General features: G+C 45.1%; 1 protein-coding gene across 2 annotated transcripts in view; it reads right to left on the bottom strand.

The window, feature by feature from the left end:
- Positions 1-15,033, bottom strand: part of TMTC1 (transmembrane O-mannosyltransferase targeting cadherins 1) — a 262,946-nt gene extending 247,913 nt beyond the window's left edge. For both annotated transcript variants that reach the window (XM_061205419.1, XM_061205420.1), the window contains exon 1: positions 14,588-15,033. In XM_061205419.1, coding sequence (XP_061061402.1) covers positions 14,588-14,889 — 302 coding nt within the window. In that variant the 5' untranslated portion in view covers positions 14,890-15,033. The remainder of the gene's footprint in view (positions 1-14,587) is intronic.
- Positions 15,034-16,388: the final 1,355 nt, after the last annotated feature.

Raw genomic sequence — 16,388 nt, 5'->3', positions numbered from 1 at the left:
AGTCATGCTTACTGGCTGAAAGCCTTCCAGGTTTTGGCAAATAGAACGTAAATAGCCCCTTCTCTGTCTGAAATCCTCGGCCTCTTCGTAAAAGTGCCCAGAAAGGGGGGACCATACTGAGCTCACAGCAATCGGAAGGCACCTGTTCCCAGGAAAGGTCACAGGGTCACACAGTTTGGCATCAAGCAGCCATAGGAGGAGGGGTAGGAGCGGAGAAGAAAGTCATTGGTTGCCCCTCACCCAGCAACGCACACCTCACAGCCTAGAGCTCTAGATAAAGCCCGTTACTCTCTTTTAGTTTTCTTCTTTGAAAAATACCTCTGGTTTAGGAAAAAAATAAAAACAGCCTGTATCTCTGCAAGAGATTTCTACTAGGGAATATACTAGGGTCCCTCCTCAAGGGGACCCCAACTCTATTTCAGTCAAACAGCCGTACGTCAATGAACTGGCAGGGGTCTGGAAACTGCGTGAGAGGTCATGACGCTCCATCGCCGTGACTCGTGTCTAGTTCTGGGCCCTGAACCTGGAATTTCCCTGGTATGTAGATCAAGTAACATTTAAGAGGGCCGCCCATCTACTTCATGCCACCACCAGTGATCCCTGTGGGTCAAAACATTCTGATTATCACCGCATCCCCATGCCTGTCATAGCAAATGCTCTCACCTAGTCTTTGGCAGCTAAGCTCTGCCACTTGGTCTCTGGAACTCCAGGATCCCATCACCCCCAGTGGAGTAGGAAAGCCCACCTCAATGGCAGCATCTCCCACATCACACTCGGCCTACAGAAAAGAGCCAACACAGAGCTTCCCAACCTCGCAGGCACTCCCTCACTAATGTATTTCTCAATGTCTCAATGAAGGGAGAAGCACCTGGCCCTCTCAGGGAATGCAGTAGAGGGTGGGAGTGAGGTGTGTGCAGACGATGTGATAAATGCACCCCAACATTCCTATCTCAACGAGCTTCTGGATTCCTTTCTCTACCATGCCAGGGAGATATTGGCATCTCAACCTCATTAAGCATAGACTTCCATTGAGTCCCAGTGGTTCCCAGGATTCTCAGTCACCAGTGTGCTAGTTGCAACTGCTGATTCCCTGATCCCATCCCAAGATATTTTAAGCCAGTAGATCTGAGATGGGGCCCAGAGGTCTGCCCTAAGCAACCCAGTGATTCAAGACAGGTGATACTCAGGACAACAATACACAGGTCTCAAAGCTTAAGGTAAGGCTGCATATGGTTGCCATGCTTACCAGAAAAAAATCCAGTTTTCTCAGCAATAACACAACATACATTCTTTTCCAGTAAGACTATAAACCGGGGAAAAGAAAAAATTAAATGTACCCCTCATCTTCTGTTTCAATGATGGGTTCTCCAACACCTTCCTGGTGACTTTCCACAGCCCAGTTCTTATTATCCTGTCTTCCTATATCACCGTTCATTTTTCTTCTTCTTACCTCCTGCCTTCATTACAGCTCTCATACTTTTTTTTTTTTTTTTTTTTTTGGCTGCGTTGGGTCTTAATTGACAGTGGCTTCTCTTGTTGTGGAGCACGGGCTCTAGGCACGCAGGCTTCAGTAGTTGTGGCTCACGGGCTCTAGAACACAGGCTCAGTAGTTGTGGCGCACGGGCTTAGTTGCTCCATGGCATGTGGGATCTTCCCAGACCAGGGCTCGAACCAGTGTCCCCTGCATTGGCAGGTGGATTCTTAACCACTGTGCCACCAGGGTAGCCCAACTCTCATACTTTTAAATGTTTTCCATTGTCTTAGATCATTCAGCCAATAAACAACGACATCTGGCTCTTCTCGTTTTTTCCTCTAAGGAGAATCCCTTAGGCCCTTAATCATTTTGGTTGCTCTTCTTTTGCATTCCCTCCAGTACCAGGAATAAATCAGCAAATCATCGTCACTTCATGTATATAAAGAACCAAAGGATGTGGTTCGAAGGCACCAATGTAAACAAAAGTGCAGCAGGGAGATGGTGCCCTGAGGCCAAAGCAAAACTCATCCTCAGCTGGCTCTGAGGAAGCTGTAGGGAGGGGTCAGGCAAAGGGGAGCCGGTCAGGAGGAGGCCATTACAGTCTCTATTGTCACATAGTACTCAGAGTAGCGACTGCATCAAAGAAAGGGTGAGGAAACTGAGGGCAGGAAGATCACTGACCACAGGAGGAAGCAAGTCCCAGAAGAAAAATTTTCCAGAAGAGAGTCAGTAAATAATAAAAATTAACAGATCAACACCAAATATAATATAGTTAGTTATACCTATAACTAAGCTGTCAGTTTTTAGCAAATGTTTTTTTCTTTCAAAGGTATGTATGTTTGGTGGAGTTCCTGGATGCCGTGCAATGCAATTCCAACACTGACTACCTGACAAAGTCCTGCACAAGACTCCCCTCACTTCAGACACCAGCTACAAGTTCAATGGTCCCCAGGCCACCTGCACTTGTGACCAACTAGCCACAAATTTGGGAGTTTGCACAACTCCCTCAGAATCAACAATTTGCAAGAACGACTCACAGAATTCAGGAAAGCATGATACTTATGATTACAGTTTTATTATCAAAACTATGAACCAAAACTAGTCAAAAGAAAAGATGCACGGGGCCAGGTCCGAAAGGGTCCTAAACACGAACTTCCGTGTCTTCAGGACACATCAGCCCCTCGGCACACTGATGTATGATTACCAACCAGGGAAGCGCAACCAAGCTTCAGTGTCGAGTTTAGTTGGGGTTTCGTGAGGGAAGCTAATTGATTCCATTACTGGCCATCTCCAGCACCCCTTTCCCTTCCCAGAGGTTGGAAGGTAGGGCCTTCCTAGATACTGTAACTGCAGAACCAACACAAACTGGTGCCATCCTGTTTTTAACAAAAAACTGAGTTGGTTTTCAGAGACAACAGAACAAAACCGCAAGTCATGTAGCTGAGGCATGCGCAGAGGGGAACATTTTGACCTCAAATTACACCCAGAACCAAAGTTTCTCTCCCCGCACACCACACCCCCTGCCCCCAACATGGAACTAAGGACAGGAACAAGGCTGGAACGTGAATGCCGGAACCCTTTCAGAAGCGAGGCGTCCGTTGTCCAGGTAGACCTGGTGTGAAGCCCCTTCACCACACCTTAGCACAAACGGCCAAGTTCCAAAGCCCTCCAATCACACCCGCCCGCCAACACTTCTGCACACCAACCCTCCTCCCCTAACTCAGAAAAGCTTGATCAAACCCCAGAGCGTGGCGACAGATTTGAACCCTGCCTCCTGTCTCCTTGCTGGTCAACCTCACAATAAAGTCCTTTTCTCAAAAGCTGGTGCCATAGTATTGTTATCAGCAAGCCTGGCTTGGTAATAAAAATCACCTGGCTCCAAGTCCAAACTCTTTAATCATATGACTGACTGGTCCTTCCAGCAGCGCCAGCCCTATTCTGAAACTATCTGGAGGCCCACCATGAGTCCCCTCCTCCTTAGCATAAACTCTGGTGTGGTGCCAGGGACCCCCATGAACAACAGAGTCACTCCTATCACTTGGGAAACTTGAATGGTTTAGAAGCTCCCTCCCAGGAACCTGGGAAAAGACCAAATTCTCTTTTGTACAGCACTTGGGGAGAGGAAGTCACAGTCACCATAATTCCCTTGAGAAAGTATTTTCAGGTCCTTATACTCCATTTAATCCAATATTTCCAGATATTTCATGTCTATGTCATTGACCTTTCTTTACAGACAGCAGGACACTGGCATGGAGGAACTTTGGTCCCCTGAGAGCAGGGTGTAGAGAGAACCCCGTGTAATGCTGGGGTTTGCCTCAGAAGGTACAGCTGCTGTGTCCAGCCTTAAAGTTTACAGCAAGCACCCCCCAACCATTACACTTCAATACACCACACAAGAAGAGCATGATCCAAAATTGCTGAAGATCTCATTCTCCACAGAGGGTCACAGTCTCAGCCGGTTACAACAGAGCCACGCTGCCCCTTTCAGGATCAAAGCTGCCCCTTAACCTCCCAGTAAGCAGGACCCACTGGAACTCTCTGTGTGTGTCCAGCAAATTCTTTGTCTGCTTCCACTTCCTCTTTGATAGAGGAAGAGAAAAGATACATAAGCCAAGAAATAAGTCCAGCAGACTTTTCCCTCTACATCATAAGGGTGTACCTACCTAAATATTTACCTGAAGAAGTCAGGCATTCACAAACAGGATTGATTCATTCATTCTTTAAACAGTAATTTACTGAGCCCCTACGCTGCATACCAGGCACTGTTCCAGGTGCTTAAGATACACCTCATGGAGCTCACACAGTAGTGAGAAAAGATAAAAGGCAACAATGAATATATGATGCCAGACAACAAAGAGGGCTACCAAGGCAAAGAAGTTAAGAGAGTAGGAGAGTAAGGATGAAACATGGAGGAGCAGCCGCTATTTTTAGATCGGGTGGCCAGGGCAGGCCACTGTGATGTAGTGACATTTGAGCAGAGACTGAGGGTGGCGAGAGAGGAAGCAATGCACAGATCTGGGGGAAGAGCATTCCAGGAAGAAGCAGCAAGTGCAAAGGCCCTTGGTAGCAGCAGGTTTGGCCTGTACCAGGAATACACACTCTAGAATGCTGACACAGACAGAATGAGGTAGAGACGGACAGACTAGAGGTCAGAGAGGTGGCGGAGGTCAGATCGAACAGGGCCTCTTACAACAGAAACCATCTCAACATTTGGAAAAGGAACACTGCCATTACTGAGGCATGATCAAGCATTCCTCATCCTCCCTTTTAAGTGGGGTGATAATATAGTCAAAGTTAGGAAAAACATGAATGTAGCTCCAAAGGATGATAGAAAAGACATTCTTAATTTTAAAAAATAAGACTGTTTCAGAAGATGTTTACCAAGCCTTCTTGATTTGAGGAACTCATCTATAAAAACCCTCATGATACAGAAATATATTCCTCTCATTTTCTATCCCTCCTACACCACCAGACAGACTGTAGCCTAAAGGCTATCTTACGTCTAAAGCATATCCTAACAGGCAAGGATGCTAACCTCCTCCTCTTGGGGTTTCTAAGATAACCTTAGTTTGGCATGAAATTTTCAGAGGACTTTTTTTTTCATTTTTCTCTATAAAATCTTTATTGCCTCCAATCACATTTTTCCTTAACTACATCCATCACTGAACATCCTAGACAATCTAGTCAAACATCCTAAACAGTCTTCACTTGTCTCCTATCACAGACTTAGAAAACAAAATTATGTCTTGTAGCAATAGACTATCTCAAAATGAATTCCCATAGAGGTCAAATCAAAAGGAACAGAACCAAAAGGAACATGCCACCATTTCTTTTAGGTTTGGGCACAGCGGTTAGAGCTGATTTTCATGGTTGGCATATCATTTGTGACTAAAAGATGCAAACTGATGCAAAAAACTCTCAAGATCCAAACATTAAAATGTTGCAAATCCTTACAGCTGCATATATTAAGATATTCTATTTTTTAACTCTGACATTTTAAACCAGCCACTTTCACTCATCTGGTTTATATTACCATCAGAGCCCTCAATAAAGTAAAACTTTATAGCGAACTAGTAGAATACTATGATTTAACAGCCTAAACATGGAAAGAGAATTGAGGTCATTTAATTTGCCTTCGCTTCCCCATCTTTAACATGGAAAAACCACTGGTTCTTTCTTGTTGAAGGAAGCTTCTCCTTGCTTCTTGATATGGAATGGCACCGCTAACAATCCAGCAGGAGCTTCTTCTCAAGAGAAAGGGGGGTAGAGAGGAAATAAAATTTAAAAAGCTAAGCACCTTTCATATCAATCAGGACCATTTTTCAAGGTGGGCGTCATGGGCATTACGAGGTTTGGTTCTGTGTCAATTCAGTGTCTACAAAGTGACTTAATGTGCTTCTCCTGATTCCACAGTTAAAAACACGTCATGGCCAGTGAAGGATAAAGAAGAAAAATAAAAAAGGTTACTGCTGCAGATTAAGTTTTCACAGATGTTTTGATTCTGCTCTACAACAGTCCAAAAATATTCCTGTGTGCCCTTGGAAACGAGATTATGAAAAGACTGAATAGAAGATTTGACTAGAGACAGAAATTCATTAGAATTCTAAATTCACTTCAAGCAACACAAAGAAATGATTATTTGTATCAGTTAAAGTTTGACCAGAGAAGCAGAACTATCAGGAATGACACAGCAGAAGGAATTTGCTGCAGAGATTTGACCTTTCACAGTCACGGGAACTCCTTACATAGCCTATGCAAGGCTGCTGCTACTGTGTCTGTAACAAGTGGAACGCCAGCAGGGCAGGCATTCGAGAAGGAAGGATGGGCTTGAAGGAGGGGAAAGGAAGGATGGGCTTGAAGGAGGGGTAAGGAAGGAGGGACTGGAACCCACAAAGATGAACTGGAATACACTTCTGTTTCTTGCAGCCTCCTAGGCTCCGACTTTAACTATGGGAGTGGCTTGCAAACAGGCCAGCCGTCTCCACAGAGCTGCACACACACCTGCACCGTGATTCCAAGCAGCTAAAGGAGATCTGGAGACTTCCGGAGGAGCTGCAGAATTAGCTGCTGTTGCACACCAGAGCAGGTTACTCAGCAAGCCTGGGGCAACCGGCATGAGCTGCGACACACCAAAACCTACACACACCTTCTGAGTGGGTACATGGCTGAAACAGAGCAGGACCCTGTGCGGCCTTCCCAGGACAGACCCCACCCCGCCCCGACCCCATGTCCTCCGCCTGCCTTTCGTCTGTAGAAAAACTTTAGTCAAAGAAAAAATTTAATCAGAGAAGTGAGAAAATGCAGAAGCAAAGGAAAGCAGTCAAACAAGACTAAATAGTTTCGTCATTAAGCAAAGTCAAGGACTCTTAGTTCCTCCTCAAGGGCTATAGATAATATCCTGAGCCATATCTTTTGAGCTGCTTTGTAAATACTGAAACCCACATCAGGCAGAAGAAGTGAACTACACGATGACCAGACTGTAGCCATCACATAAGCTGCCACAATTCCAAGAACTGGCCTCAAAGAAATGGGCACAAACTGACCCTGGAACCGACCCTGTGTTTAAAACAATCAAGATGATGCTGATCAGACCACCACCACATGATCAAGTTCAAGATGACTGTCAGAGCTGACTGTGCTGTTCCTGCACACAGCCCCCTCCCTCCGCCTATACATCCCTGAAACACCCCTTTAAGAGCTCTTGTCCGCTGATTGTCAGTGGGGAGTTGGCCTTTGGACGTGGGTCCATCTTCTCCCCCAGTTGTCACCTCCGAAATAAGCAAACTTTCTTTTCCACCAATCTTTCCTCTCAAGTATTGGCTTTCCAGCGGTGAGCAGTGGGGCTGCACTTTGGGAAACATGGCCTCTTTGAGACAGGCTGGGACCCGAGACCCTTTGCCGCAGTGCTGCAAAGCTTGCACCTGGACAAACCTCTCCTTGAGCAACAAAATACAAAGAAGCTATATGGGACTAAAAATAACTGCTTGCATGCCCAGTTGGGGCAAATTCTGGATAAAACATTCAAAGAGACCAAAAACCCAACTGCCACTTCTGAAAGGCCCTGAGCAAAAGCAGGATACTGCGCATGCCCCCTGCACCCAACACCACCTAATGGGTGGGCAAACCACCTAAGCCACCCCTCTGGCCTGACCCCTGGACACACTCCTACCCTCACCCCATGTAAGGAACAAGCTGGCCCCCCTCAGGAAGCGAGAACAGGCAAGGGAACCTGTTGCTTGTTCTCACTGCCCCCTGCTGCAGCAGGGGCCCCAATAAAGCCTTGCCTGAATTTGTCTGGCCTCAGTTCAATTTCTATTGATTAAGGAGGCCAAGAATCCTGCTCGGTAACGACTTCACTTTCACTTTCCAAACCTCGAAGAAATTTCTCCTGTCCAACTCTTGCCCCGTACAACACAGGAAAGGAATTTCTAAGTCGCAGTTCCAGTTAGCTAAATTGATATGATACAAAGTCACTGCATCTTCATAAGCTGCCTTCATTTTCCATTGTGCGCTGCCCTCCGAACTGGTAAAAGGAGACATTCTAATAATCCATTTCCTCACTTCAACTTCTGCCCATTTCTTATGTGAGAAAAACTGTGAATAGTCTCTTTCTACACAAGTAAGTACCTTTATAATAACAAGCATTACAGGTACTTCCCTGGTGGTCCAGTGGCTAAGACTCCACTGCAGGGGGCAAAGGTTTGATCCCTGGTCAGGGAACTAAGATCCCCAGTGCGGATCTTTGGTGCGGCCAAAAAATTAAAAAGAAGAAAAAAAAAGCATTACACATCTTTATAAATAAATAAATAAATTTTTTATTGTTTATTCTTAAGGGAATTTCTAGCCGTTAGTATGTGTGACATTCATTCACTAAATCAAAGATAATACTTTTAATAAAATAATCAGTTTGAGTTTTGCACAGGGAAAAACCCTGTTAAGAAGCTCAAAAGACAACCTATAGAGTAGAAGGAAATATTTACCAACCACATATCTGACAAAGGATTTATATCTAGTATGTATAAAGAAACCGCAAAACTCGACATTTAAAAAAAGATCCATTTAGAAAATCGACAAAAAATATGAAGAGAAAGTTTAACAAAGAGGACATACAGAAGGCAAATAGACACATGAAAAAATATTTACACCATCAGCCATTAGGGAAATGCTAATTAAAGCCACAACTTCACACCTACCAGAATGGCTACAATAAAAAACAGTGACAATACCAAATCTGGTGAGGAAGCAGAGAAACATACACTGCTGATAGGATGGATGGAAAACAGTTTGTCAGTTTCTTAAAAAACTAAACATGCAACTACCATATGACCCAGCAATTGTACTCCTGAACATTTATCCCAGAGAAACAACTACTTATGTTCACATAAAAACCTGTAAATGAATGTTTGTAGTGGCACTATTTGTAATAGCTAAAACCTGGAAACAACCCAGATGTCCTTTAACAGGTGAATAACTAAACACACTGTGATACCTCCATTCAATGGAATATTACTGAGCAATAAAAAGGAATGAACTATTGATACATGCAACAATCTGAATAAACTCCAGAGAATTATTCCGAGTGCAAAAAGATCTCAAAGTTTACACCCTGTATGGTTCTAAATGGAACATTCTTGAAATGACAAAATTACATAGAGATGGAGTACATATTAGTAGTTGTTATCGATTAGGTGTCCATAGCTATGATAGGAAAACATGAAGGCTCTTTGTGATAGAACTGTTCTATATCCTGACTGTGATGGTAGGCTCACGTGATAAAACTGCATAGACTAAATATACATTCAACAAAAAGAAAAAGAAAAAGAATATATGTAAAACTGATGAAACCTGAATAAAAACTGTGGATTGTATCAATGTCAACCCCCTGGTTATGACTGTGTACTATAGTTATGCAAGATGTTACCACCGGGGAAAATGGATAAAGGATATGAGGGATTTCTATACTATTACTTACAGTTGCATGGGAATGTACAATTATCTCAAAATTCAACGTGTTTTTTAAAAAATGGGTTTGCAAAGCCAGATAAAGACACTACAAGAGAAGAAAAGTATAGGCCAACTTCCCTGATGAACACAGATGCAAAAATCCACAACAAAATACTAGCAAACCAAATTCAACAACACATTAAAAAAATCATACACCATGAACAAGTGGGTTTTATCACTGGGATGCCAAGATGGCTCAACACACGCAAGTCAGTTAATGTGATACACTACGTTAACAAAGTGAACAATAAAAATCACATGATCATCGTAAATAGACGCAGAAAAAAACATTTGATGAAATTCAACACACTTTAATGGTAAAAAACTCTCAACAAACTAGGTTTACAGGGAATTTACCTCAACATAATAAAGAACATTTATGAATAGGCCACAGCTAACATCATACTCAACAGTGAAAAACTGAAAACTTTCCTGCTAAGATCAGGAACAAGGCATGAATGCCCACGCTTGTCATTTCTATTCAGCATAGAACTGGAAGTCCTAGGTAGAGCAATTAGGCAAGGAAAAGAAATAAAAGGCATCTAAATCAGAAAGGAAGAAGTAGAATTATCACTGTTTACAGATGACATGATCTTATATGTAGAAACCCTAAAGATGCCACCAAAAATCTATCAGAACTAATACACAAATTCAGTAAAGTTGCAGAATACAAAATCAGCATACAAACAACAGCCATATTTCTATACACTAAGAATGAACTATCCAAAATTAAGAAAACAATTTCATTTACTATAGCATCAAAAAGAATAAAATACTTAGGAATAAACTTAACCAAAGAGATGAAAAACGTATACACTTACAACTACAAATCACTGATGAGAGAAATTAAAGACAGAAATAAATGGAAAGACATCTGATGTTCATGAATGGGAAGACTTAATATTGTTAAAATGTCCATATCACCCAAAGCCATCTACAGATTCAATGTAATCCCTATCAAAATCCCAAGGCAGGGGCTTCCCTGGTGGCGCAGTGGTTGAGAATCTGCCTGCCAATGCAGGGGACACGCGTTCGAGCCCTGGTCTGGGAGGATCCCACATGCTGTAGAGCAGCTAGGCCTGTGAGCCACAATTACTGAGCCTGCGCGTCTGGAGCCTGTACTCCGCAACAAGAGAGGCCGTGATAGTGAGAGGCCCGTGCACCGCGATGAAGAGTGGCCCCCGCTTGCCACAACTAGAGAAAGCCCTCACACAGAAACGAAGACCCAACACAGCCATAAATAAATAAATAAATAAATAAATAAATAAATAAATAAAAAATTTAAAAAAAAAAATTGAGTATGCTTTTAAAAAAAAAAAAATCCCAAGGCATTTTTTACAGAAAAAGAAAAAAATCATAAATTTCATACTGACCACAGAAGAACCTGAATAGATCAAGAAGAACAAAGCTAAAGGTACCACACTTCCTGACTGCAAAATATATTCCAATGTTACAGTAATTAAAACAGTACAGTACTGGCATAAAAACAGACATATAGACCAATGGAAAAGAACAGAGAAATTAACCCACATATATATGGTCAAATGATCTTTAACAAGGGTTCCAAGAATACACAATGGGGAAAGTACAGTCTCTTCAATAAATGGTATTGGGAAAACTGGTTATCCACATGCAAAAGAACTAAATTAGACCCTTATCTTACAACGTACACAAAAATCAACCCAAAAATGTATCAAAAATTTAAATGTAAGACCTGAAACTGTAAAACTCCTAGAAGAAAAACATAGGGGAAAAACTTCATGATGTTAGGCTTGGCAGTGGTTTCTTAGCTATGATAACAAAAGTACAAACAATACAAGCAAAATTAGACAAGTGGGACTACATCAAACCAAAAAGTCTTTGCACAGCAAAGGAAACAAATCAACAGAGTGAAAAGGCAACCTACAGAAGAGGAGAAAATATGTGCAAACCAAATATCTGATATGTTGTTAATATCTAAAATACATAAGGAATTCCTACAACTTAAAGCAGAAGAAACTAAATAACCTGATTTTAAAATGGACAAAGAACTTGAATAGACATTTTTCCAAAGAAGACATACAAACGGCCAATAGGTACTTGGAAAGATGCTTACATCACTAATCATCAAAATCTAATCATGCAAATCATGCACTAATCATGCAAATCAAAACCACAATGAGTTATCACCTCACTCCTGTTAGGTTGGCTTTTATGAAAAAAAAAGGTAAGCATTGGCAAGGATGTGAAGAATTTGGAACCCTTGTACACTATTGGCTAGAAAGTAAAATGGTGCAGCCACTATGGAAAACAGGATAGAGGTTTCTCAAAAAATTAAAAATACAATTACCATATGATTCAGCGATCCTACTTCTGGGTATATATCCAGAAGAATTGAAATCGGGATCTTGAAGAGATATATGCACTCCCGTGTTCACTGCATTATTCACAATAACCAAGATATAAAAACAACCTAAGTGTCTACCGTCAGATGAATGGATAAAGAAAAGTGATATATATACACGATGTAATATTATTCAGCCTTAAAAAGGAGGAAATCCTGCAATGTGCAACAACATGTAAGAACTTGGAGAGCATTATGCTACGTGAAATAAGCCAGTCGCAGAAGTCCACTTATGTGAGGTACCTCAAGTAGTCAAACTCATAGAAATAGATAGTAAAATGGTGGTTGCCAAGGGCAGGGTGAGAGGAGAGGGGCACCAAGAGTTACTGTTCAACAGGTATATAGTTTCAATTATACTAGAGGAATAAGTGCTAGAGAGCTGCTGTACAACATTATAGCTGACAATACTGTATTGTGCACTTAAAAATTTAAGATGGTAGATCTCGTTAGGTGTTCTTACAACAAAATTAATCATTAATTAATTGAATAGTTTTCAATTCTCAAAATTTCTGCTCAAACAAGCTTAAGATACAGTTAAGATAGTTTGAGTATATTTCAAAGGCCACTTTGTGTTTTCACCGATTACCTAAAATAAAAATCATTAAAGTCATGATCTATGTAAAGTTCCTAGGCCAATGTTTGGTTCACACTGAATAGTTAATAAATGTGATTTTCTCTCCTTCCTTGCAACAATCTTCAGAGTTGTGTGGGCCTAACATCATTAACGTCATCCCTTATACATGCCCAGCCTCACGCTACTGCACTGGAAGATGCAGTTTCACCTCAGGTGACTGTGATGAGAAAGCCTCCACGTCTTATTCAAATCAATGCCTGTGAGTACAGAAAGATTAGTTAAATTTCTCTTTCTGAAGAGGCACTATTACTTTCCAGTTAGTGCACTCTAGACTTGTAACTCAATCTTCTCAAAAAAAAAGGTATATCTTACACAGCCAGTAAGACTCACTCTACAAACAGCAATGCATCTTAGCAACCAGGCTGCTTTTTATAACCAGTGAGCATCATAAATGAAGAGATGCCCCCTGCTCCCTCAATTCTCCTTCTCCTTTGCCCCTGTTCTGCACAACGCCTGCTTTCCTCTTCATCAATGGCCTTGCCTCACTGTCTACTCCTTTCCGCCCCTTCTCTCTCTTCTGTCCCTGCCACCTCCTGCACGAATTAAAAAAAAATTTTTTTTTAGAAAGTCACGAAGTGAAGACACTCTTCCCCACCCTCCACCAAGTGGGCACAGGCATTTGACCCTGATCTTTGTACACGGAAAATGCTCAGAGGAGGGACCTAGATGGTCTCCGTGGCTGTTATAAGCCCAGCACACCTCATGCTGTGAGCTACCACACCTTAAACTAAGCAACAAACCTCTCTGTAATAAATGAAAAAGCAGGTCAATTTAGAAGTTACACACATATCGTGCCATCTAAGAATGTGCCCTTTTAAGAAACATTTAGGGAAAAAAAGGACTGAACAACTTAGTAGCTGAGATTATCTTTCAGCTGAAAAACAAAACCGCTTTCCAAAAGGATAAATGTTTATAAAATACTCTCTTCAGAGTCAAATGTGCTATTTCCTCACCCGCCTTAAAACATTCAACTTTCAATTGAAGAATTAAGTACAATCGCTCTGGTTTCCTTTTCTAAGTCATCAGCCACCTGTCAAGAGACCTCGGCCTCCCGGCCTGGGCAGGCTTTTCAAGCTGTTTACCCTGTCTGGAATGACCAGTACCACAAAGACGGGTTCATATTACACCCGTTGGAAAATGCTTAAAACGCTGATGTTACTGAACCAATATTATTTCAACAGTTCTGTCCGGCACATTATAAGCTTAAATGCTGAGCCAAATTATAAGGAGCTGAGTCAAGCTCATGACGCGCGAGCCAGCACTTCCCTGGCATCAGCCGTTCTCCCCTTCCACCTGAAGCTAGCCCTCTTTTAAATTCAAGAAAATACTCCAGCCCGCAAAACCCTGGCGTTCTCCCGATTCCCTTTGCACCTTATTCACACTTGAAATGCTGAATCATGACTCCGAGATTGTAAAAGAAAAACTACTTCAACTGGGACGCCAGGACCCCCAGAGGATCCCACGCTTTTCTGCCTTCCTTTGCTTTGCACCTTTTAAAGTCTAAATCTGGAGTCCTTCCCGCAGATCGGCGAGGCTCCAGGAGCAGCCAAGTCTGCAGGTCGGGAGAGCGCCTCTGCCCGCCGTGCTGCTGCTCCCCAAACCCACGCAAGCCCTGGCAGCTCACGACTCCCAAGGAGCTGACACACTCCCAGTCTGCACAGCTCACCAGCTGCCGCCGAGAAACCCCCAACTTCGAAGCTTCACCACCACAGCCAACTGCCCGGAGCTCGTCGGCCCGCGCTGGTCTCACTTGGCCACCGTACCACGGGGGTGAGGTGTGCGGAGGCGGGTGGGCTCCACCAGCCCCCTCCCAGCCCTGGCCCCAGAGACCAGCCCGCCCAGAGCGCAGACTCTCGAGAAACTCAATCCCAAGTTCCAGCCCGCGCCTCCTGAACCGCCCCGGGAGCCCCAAGCAGCCGGGCCGAGGACCACGGAGCAGAGGGGCGTGGGCAGCCTGGAGAGGAGGGAGGCGTGGAGGGGAAGGGGCGGCGAGAAAAGAAACGGCCCCCAAGCCAGTCCCGCAACTTCTCCCAGCCCGGGTTGGGGGTGAGGAGAAACGGTGGCGGCCGCGAGCAAGGGGTGAGGGACTCACTTGAAGGTGAGGACGCAGAGCGGCCGGTAGGACTTGTGGCTGGTGTTCTCGGCCATGCCCTTGCCCCAGAAGTCGTTGGAGAAGATGCCCCAGCGCAGCGGGGCGCCGGGCCGCACGTCGGGGTTGTTGACGATCGCCCACATGTCGTCGTGCACGAACTCGCCCTGCAGGGAGCGGCCGTAGCACAGGCAGCTCGCCCCGGCCAGCAGCGCCGCGGCCCCGGGCGCCGAGAGTCCGCAGCCCCGCCGCCTGGAGGGCGCGCGGTCCCCGCCGCCGCCTCGGGCAGAGCTTGTCACTACCATCGCGCCGCCGCCGCTGCCCTGGCCTCTCCCGGGTGTCTGGCATCGTCCCCAGCCGGGGGCCGAGCGGCGCGCGGCGGCTGCCCGGAGGTGGGCTCGGGCATAGTCGGCGGCAGCTGGACCGGCCGCTAGCTCCCCGCGCTCCGCCGCCGTCTGCGCCGCTGAGTTGGCCCAGCTGCAAATAAACAGCAGTCCCCCCGCCTCCCCTGGCCATCGCCACCTCCTCCGCCCCACTGCGCATGCCCCGCTCGCAATCGCCTCCACCCCCTAATCCCGGGACCGGCGCCGCTTTCACCCCCATGCCCCGCACCCTCCGCCCGCGCCCTGGCTGGTCGCGCGCTCAGCCCGCGGGCGCCCCGGCCCCGGGCGGCGAGAGTCAGCGCGCAGGTGGAGCTACCCGGAGCGGCGGGGAAGGGGCATCCGGGGTCCTGTCCGCTGTGCCCGAGATGCTCTCCGCCTCCCAGCATGTACCCCAACAGGGTCCGGGGAGGGCGTCCTGGTGGGCACCTCCAGGCCCCGGGCCAGGACGGGCTTAGCAGGTGCTCAGCCTGAACCCCCCGCCCGCCCTCGGGGAGGGAGCAGTGGCTGCCGCCGCCCGGGACGTCCCCGGCTTTTCAGCACCCCGGACAACAGCAGGGGCGGCCCGCGGGCCACGCTCTCTCGTCCCGCTTCGCGCTCGCGTCCCGTCGTCCCCTCCGCAGTCTCCTTCCCGGGCTTTCGGTCCCCACCGCCCCGCGACCAGAGGTTGCAGCCTCCGGGGGTGGAAACCGCAGGGAAATGGAGCTTCTGAAGCATCTTTCTGAAAACCGAGCGTGGGTCTCCCTGGCGGGGGCTTCCTGCCCGCCCTACCCCGGTTTGTTCCGAGGAGCCATCGGCTGTTTTCCTTTACCGCCCATTGCTCTGCTCGCCCTTATAAAGTCTCAGGTTCTATTTTTGGTTTGGGTTTGGGCTCCGAATTGGCTTCTGAAACATTCTTCCTCGTTTTGTTTTTTTACTACGGTTCTTAAAACAATCTGGGAGATGCCAAGCAAATTACTTTTTCTTCCCATCTAAGTGGGTCACTTGGGTCTGATTATTTCCTTCGCTGTGAGCGTGTTCGAACTCTTCCTGCTAAGTCGATACGATTTAAAACAAAAACCAAACTGCTTTAAGGCCTCTGGCTTTGGCTCCCCATCTTGCTGTTTTTCCGAACAGTTGTTTTCTTTTTTAAAAAATCCTAATTATAATATGTAAATAAGCTAAGTATACCGTTAAGATGAGGATCAGTAGAATTTGTCCAGGTTTGAAAAATCTGTTAACTCTTTGAGGCCCTTGTAAATTTCTATTGCTGTGTGTTATTGAAGTTACCTGGAAAATGATGCATCCAGATAGAGAAACTTAAAATATATACAAAATTCGCCATATTACTATCATCCTTCCAAAATCCTTAAGAGTTTCGATGATCTAAAAATAAAAAGTAGAAAAAAAGGCAGAAATTGCTCTTATACTGACTGAATGTTTGT

Source organism: Eubalaena glacialis, chromosome 11 (assembly GCF_028564815.1).
Source record: "Eubalaena glacialis isolate mEubGla1 chromosome 11, mEubGla1.1.hap2.+ XY, whole genome shotgun sequence".
NCBI lineage: Eukaryota > Metazoa > Chordata > Mammalia > Artiodactyla > Balaenidae > Eubalaena > Eubalaena glacialis.
The sequence above is the reverse complement of the archived record's forward strand: the minus strand, read 5'-3'. Positions and strand labels throughout refer to the sequence as shown.